Here is a 7,500-nt window from a genome sequence, read left to right on the forward strand (position 1 = left end):
TAATACGTGACGAGGTTTTAAAATACGTCACTTTTGGGTTGTGCTTCTCAACGGGATCTTTTGTCTAGCGCCAAAAGGATCTTCACTTCTTTGAAAGAGTGTAGCTGGTTGATGGTACAAAGAAAATGAACGTTACATGAATCGAAGTTGTTCCATATTCTTCAATCTGACAAAAGAAAAGGGAAATCGAAACTAGGGGAAAGGGGAATAACTCAGACAGGCCAAAAAAAACTTCCGAAGACCGCTTCAAACGAGAATAATGTAGCGGCTGTGTCAAAATTTAAGAACTAAGATTAAAAAGTGTACATGCGAGTATAAGGTACATAACTTAAACTTTCATATGGAACAGTCCAGAGAATTCTACGCAATGATCTTTCACTTCAAAAGCTGGCCACAAAATGGGTGCCTCATTAGGCCATGTCGTCGCAAACCACCCAGTTTCGAGCCGAAAAACGACAGAGAAGAAAAGAGGAAGAAAACTGTGAAATGTCAAAGGCAAGTCCTAAATCTTCTTTATTGTTTGACCCTACGCTTGTGTCGATGCCACAAACAAACCAAAAACTACCATCGGAATCTGAGAATGACACACAACACAGTAACAGTGACATTTCTGCACGTGTTGCACGCATTGCCAAGTCCACTGAACCGGATAACAATAGACAGGAAGAAACTGACGCTGTGTTATTGTCGCCACGGGCCTCAGAGTCACGAGGTGTTTTTGTTTGGGATTCTGTCTTACTGACAACACAGTCTCAGAGAGGGTGTGCGGAAACACTGGATGCGTCAGAGAAAAGGGCATCGGACCTGGGCTACACTCTGTGTTCTATAAAGGAATATGTGACAGGATTGAAGGACCGATCAGCTGTGCGTGCAGTAAAAAAAAAAAATGTGCACATAAATAATTATTTTCAACGGGTGGTCCGTGAGAACACAGGCGACAGTCAGACATTGATCTGTGAAACTGACGACTTCATTTTGGTCACAGACACGAACCAGCCGGGCACGTACTGGATGATCAAGCAGGCAGCTCGTCACATGCTACAAGAAGAGAAGGAGTACCTCTACAAACTTCGGCACGGGTCATCAGTCGACAGAGGGCTATTATGGTCCGCTGGACCCGAAAAGCAACAGCTAACTAACAGAGGGAAGTTCGCCGATCTACTCCAAACAGTGCTACACGAAGTGTCTGTGCTGAGGGACGTGGCGATTTTCTACCTCAGCTGACAATCTCGCTATTCGGTTTGAATTCGATGTTCGTTCGTGTGATTCGATCGGGACTTTTGTTATCGTCTGGGACTTTGGGAGAACAGTGTTACTTGCAAAGCATAAAGCAAACGGACAATACACAAACTGACACGGACACTACCATGTCGGGACATGCACGGAAACCGGTTTCCCTCTCCCCCAACCACCCAATCAGATTGAACTGTCAAGTTTCGGCGATTACATTTTCTGAGTTCTGGGAACGGGAGGGGCATCAAGTTCCTCTACCACGCGATGTGCTTAACCGTTATGAGCCCAGTAGACCCAACTTGTTGTTACTGTAGTCACTGATTATGAGACTTTGGTTTCCTTCTACTTTAGTGCCAGAGAACACAGAAAAAAAGCGTGTCTAGACCAAAATGACGAGATGCATCACATTTGTAAGCGAGGTTTTCAAAGCAGAAACAGGGCTATTCGCTGTATTTTTCGACCACGAAGGTCCCGTTGCTGTCGATATTCTGTCTACTAACAACACAGTCATTGTTACGAAATATTCAGAAACCTTTTCATCCAAACTTACTCACGAGTGTAGCATTCAGCCACCAAACTGCGAAACCCAGACTGCCCTTCTCCTTCTGACATGAAAATGTCAGTCTCCACAAAAGAAGGGCCGTAACTCCATTTCTAAAAGACCAAATGATCCCATTTTTGCCTCCCACATTCTTTAGACCTGATTACACCCCTTGTGATTCAGGTTAAACCCTCTTTGAAATTCAGACTTTTTGCCAACAAGTTTCAATGCACCCAGGACCTCAAAAAAGCCGTCAAATCAAAGCTCAAAAGCAACCCCAAATAAGGCCACCTTAAGGCCTCTTCTGATTGGCTTAGGCACTTGTAACTTTGCATCGATGTAGGAAGGGAGTAGTTCTAATGACTGCTGTATTTTGGGCCAGATACGCCGAACAGTGTCTGTGAAAATCACATTTGATCATTTTGTTTGGATCATACCTAGTAGTAGTAAGTGTATCTGCAATAGTCTCATCGTCATTATTTGAGAATTGATTGGATTCTCGGAAAAAAGTTTCACGAAATGTGTGCATTATTTTCAGATACCTGTTATGTATGTGACATTGAGTCGCACTGTTTTAGAGCCGCTGGCCACGACCTCATTTCTCCCGTTGATGCGAAGTGCTGTGCACGTGACATTTAGTAAAGCATCCGATGCTGCATCCAGGGTGAATGTGCACGTATTCCCCGCAGACCTGTTGCGACAAGCACCGACACTCCACACGAAGTAGTCAGGCTTGCTGTAGACATCAGAGACGTTGCAAGTCAGTGTCACTTCCTCTTTCGCTCCTTTGATGACAACTCGTGAAGGGAGGATGGTCAGGTGACCGTCGTACAGACGACCTGAAACAGTGCACCCATTACACGAATCAAATGTTGACCAAAGACAGTGTTTTGGTCTTAAATGGAAACGGAAGATAATAATTGTTGGAATTATGCCTGCATCATCATTGGAAGAAAATTGGTCAAAGAGAATTGAACGAATGCAACAAATACTTGCCAATTGCTCAAAAAGAAATTTAAGTATAGAAGGTAAAGTTTGTGTTGTAAAAACATGTCTTATATAGCCAAGTTTGTTTGTTTGTTTGCTTAACGCCCAGCCGACCACGAAGGGCCATATCAGGGCGGTGCTGCTTTGACATATAATGTGCGCCACACACAAGACAGAAGTCGCAGCACAGGCTTCATGTCTCACCCAGTCACATTATTCTGACACCGGACCAACCAGTCCTAGTACTAACCCCATAATGCCAGACGCCAGGCGGAGCAGCCACTAGATTGCCAATTTTAAAGTCTTAGGTATGACCCGGCCGGGGTTCGAACCCACGACCGGCCGGGGTTCGAACCCACGACCTCCCGATCACGGGGCGGACGCAAGTTTGTTGATTTTAAAATGTAAGAATTTGATTGAGAAAAGAAAAAGATCTATAAAGAAGGATCCTTCCCGCCTGAAAAACTGAGGTCCAAAAAACGTGTGTAAGAACAGAGAAAATACTCTCTAATATAGTAATAATGGGACTTGGATTTCAAAATATAATAGTAGTAGTAGTAGTAGTAGTAGTAGTAGTAGTGGTAGTAGTAGTAGTAGTAGTAGTAGTAGTAGTAGTACACGCATCAGCAAAAGTCTCATCGTCATTATTCGAAAATTGATAGGATTCTAAAAAAAAAAGTGTTTTTTTTTTAGATATAACCATTATGCATAGAGATTACACACCAGTGACATTGAGTCGCACTGTTTTAGAGCCGCTGGCCACGACCTCATTTCTCCCGTTGATGCGAAGTGCTGTGCACGTGACATTTAGTAAAGCATCCGATGCTGCATCCAGGGTGAATGTGCACGTATTCCCCGCAGACCTGTTGCGACAAGCACCGACACTCCACACGAAGTAGTCAGGCTTGCTGTAGACATCAGAGACGTTGCAAGTCAGTGTCACTTCATCTTTCGCTCTTTTTAGGACAACATGTGAAGCATGGATGGTCAGGTGACCGTCGTACAGACGACCTGAAACAGTGCACCCATGACAAGAATCAAATGTTGACCAAAGACAGAATTACATGGTCACAGACAGGTTTTAAAAGACTGACTTGAACAAGACAGTCAGGTTGTAACCTTCTTCCAAAAGAGCAGCCAAACCGACCACATGACAACGGATAAAGATCTCGCGTCGTCTTTGTCCCTCATCCAAGTCACCCCTCTTTACCGAACCCTTTGACGAACCATTTCTTTAAATGTACTTACGTCCGATTGTGTAGACGACAGAAGCTGTCATTGTGTAGTACTGTGGTCGGACACTCCAGACGGCGTTACACAAACACGTCATGGCAGAGCCAGCGTCGTCAAGAGAAGCTCTGACAGTGACAGAACTGGACACCGCCGTGGTGGTCGTCGTGTCGTCTCCATCAGGCAGAACGGGGTGAGTGCAGAAGAAATGAACAGAGGTGACCAAGGGTTGTCCACCCCTCACAGTACAGGTCAGCACGTCTCCTGGTACCAGATACCCATCAACGCTTGGGGTTTGTGTCTGGATGACCGGCATGTGCTGAGGCGGATCTGTGAGGAACATTCAAACATCTAGGACACCTTTTATTCTTCTTCACAAAAACTGAGGTCAAAACTAGGGAGGGGGATTACTTCTGTGAATCGCTTCCCAAATCCAAAAGACCGTTCGTGTCACTTGGATCAATTTCTTAAAGCTTGACAAATTCCTAACAAAACACAACTCTGCACACAAACCAAGCGGGGCGTTGATTTCTGGTGTGTGTCCAAATGGAGATATAGTCTCATCCCACCAAAAGGTCTGGGCAGGTCTGAGATACACGGGAAGGACTTGTAACATAGCGCATATGTATAGAATAAAATGCAAGCCTGATTGGTTTTTTTGTGTGTGTAAAAATGTATATCTCTCATTTTATGCTTCTGAATTGGAACGGGGGTAATTTGGTCAAAATGGCGTTGTATAAGTCTAGAACTGATATCTGGGAGTACATTGCACCAAATTTGAAGCCTTTGGCTTCAAAAATGTCTTTATGATTTCATGGAGCATGGGGTGTCATTTTCGTATTTTGTTTAAGAAATTGGTATTTTTTATGAAACTATTAGTTACTTGGTCAAAAACTGCATACCCAAGCGACCCAGAGCGTTGTTTAAAATTTACGGATCGGAACACGGAAAAGATTTAAAAATGTTGGATCGGAAGCGGACAGCGACGGAAAACGTAACCTGGACGTTTCGAAAATCGTAGTCTTGACACGGATAGCGGAATGGCCTATTTTTTGCAGAAATTCGTAATAAATTACGCCAAAATCGTAAGGGTAAACAGGTCTGAGTCGTCATCAAAAACATTTATCATAAAAATGAAAAAAACGTCTGGGTATATCATACCCAGGAACTCTCATGTCAAATTTCCTAAAGATCGGTCCAGTAGTTTAGTCTGAATCGCTCTACACACACACACACAGACAGACAGACAGACACACACACACACACACACACACACACACACATACACACACACACACACACACACACACACACACACATACACGCACACACACACTTATACACCACGACCCTCGTCTTGATTCCCCCCTCTACGTTAAAACATTTAGTCAAAACTGGACTAAATGTAAAAAACATGAACATGTACTTACGTCCGATTGTGTAGACGACAGAAGCGCTCATTGTGTAGTACCGTGGTCGGAGACTCCAGTTGGCGATACACAAACACGTCATGGCAGTGCCAGCGTCGTCAAGAGAAGCTCTGACAGTGACAGAACTGGACACCGCCGTGGTGGTCGTCGTGTCGTCTCCATCAGGCAGAACGGGGTGAGTGCAGAAGAAATGAACAGAGGAGACCAAGGGTTGTCCACCCCTCACAGTACAGGTCAGCACGTCTCCTGGTACCAGATACCCATCAACGCTTGGGGTTTGTGTCTGGATGACCGGCATGTGCTGAGGCGGATCTGTGAGGAACATTCAATCATCTAGGACACCTTTTATTCTTCTTCACAAAAACTGAGGTCAAAACTAGGGAGGGGGATTACTTCTGTGAATCGCTTCCCAAATCTAAAAAACCGTTCGTGTCACTTGGATCAATTTCTTAAAGCTTGACAAATTCCTAACAAAACACAACTCTGCACACAAAGCAAGCGGGGCGTTGATTTCTGGTGTGTGTCCAAATGGAGATATAGTCTCATCCCACCAAAAGGTCTGGGCAGGTCTGAGATACACGGGAAGGACTTGTAACATAGCGCATACATGTATAGTGAAGAAAAATAGATATAGTAAGGGTTCTAATGGAAGATCAATTTAACGCTGTCACTGAATGGGATGGACAGTGTGGAAGTCTTGAGTGCAACTCAGGGTATCAGCGATTATTCGTCTAAAGACAGTCACTAGAAATGAAAGTTTCGGTAGATTCACTGAAACCATTAGCGAAGGCGTTGACATGCCTACGGGCACACGGTAAAGTAGCGCTACGTACCTAAATGGGTTATAACTTATAACTAAGGGGCTTGAGGGGCGGATCACATCATTTTTAGGGGAGGTAGGGGGGGTTCCAACTTTTTTTTATGGGTCAATTCAGCAACGCGAAGTGTTTAGTTGAGGGCATGAAGCGTTCGAACCGCCTAGGAGGGTTCCGAAATCGATTTCAAAACAATTCCATCTTATTCCTTGTCGGTTCCTGATTCCAAAAACATATAGATATGATATTTTTGTGATTAAAAACACGCTCAGAAAGTTCAAAGAAGAGAGGTGCAGTAAAGCGTGCTATGCAGCACAGCGAAACCACTACCGCGCTAAACAGGCTCGTCAGTTTCACTGCGTTTTGCACGAGCGGCGGACTACGGTCATTGTTAAAAAATGCAGTGTGTTCAGTTTCATTCTGTGAGTTCCACAGCTTGACTAAATGTAGTATTTTCGCCTTACGCGACTTGTTTTCTTTAGAGTACCCTAAAACTTCCAAGAAAACTTACAAATATTCAGAGTGGATACTCATACGGTTTACTGTGTTTGAAGGCAGCTATGCTGTGTGTTCGACGTGGCGTATACTGAGTATTATTGTGTTGCTATGGTACATGGTCCGCACACATAGGCATGTATAAAAGAATTCGACCCACAAGTCTTTTAACTGAAAGCGAAGGCGCTCGTCTTTGTTGATAACCACCATGTACCAACATAAAACAACATCAACAACAAAAAATCAAGTTATCATCTCCTTACTGTCTAGTCAGAATGCATTCGCTAGTAGGCGATTAGGGTATCTAAACTTAGCAAAACAATTAGTACTGCAACACATGTCGCACACCAATAATTTTAAGGTTTTAATTCACGTGTCATTTCATTCAAACATTCTTACGCCATTTAAGGCACTCAACCTGACTATCTAGCACAGCGTTCGGATCAAAAGCTTCTTTAACAGGGATTACATGACCGCCGCTAAATTAAGGGTACAGCAGCAGCAGCAAAAGTGGTGTAACAGTAGTAGTGTCATCATAATTCAAAAAATACAATATGCTCTCTTATTGTCTCTCTAACCCCCTCTCTCTCTCTCTTTCTCTCTCTCTCTCTCTCTCTCTCTCTCTCTCTCTCTCTCTCTCTCTCTCTCACTCTCTCTCTTTCTCTCTCTCCTCACATGATCATAATTATGCTAGTCTTGAAACTGTCAAAACACGTGTGTGGTGGTGATCGAAATATTGTGTTCGTGCCAGTGTATGTGCCACCATGTG

At 43.9% G+C, this 7,500-nt stretch overlaps 1 protein-coding gene across 1 annotated transcript in view; it reads right to left on the reverse strand.

The window, feature by feature from the left end:
* The window catches only part of LOC138976790 (uncharacterized), a 33,874-nt gene that overhangs the window by 9,755 nt on the left and 16,619 nt on the right, over positions 1–7,500 (reverse strand). Inside the window, exons 6-9 of the mRNA XM_070349680.1 lie at positions 5,422–5,733; positions 4,010–4,321; positions 3,485–3,772; positions 2,317–2,613 (exon numbers count right to left, since the gene is read on the reverse strand). Of these exons, the coding sequence (XP_070205781.1) occupies positions 2,317–2,613; positions 3,485–3,772; positions 4,010–4,321; positions 5,422–5,733 (1,209 nt within the window). The remainder of the gene's footprint in view (positions 1–2,316; positions 2,614–3,484; positions 3,773–4,009; positions 4,322–5,421; positions 5,734–7,500) is intronic.

Source organism: Littorina saxatilis, linkage group LG9 (genome assembly GCF_037325665.1).
Source record: "Littorina saxatilis isolate snail1 linkage group LG9, US_GU_Lsax_2.0, whole genome shotgun sequence".
Lineage (NCBI taxonomy): Eukaryota > Metazoa > Mollusca > Gastropoda > Littorinimorpha > Littorinidae > Littorina > Littorina saxatilis.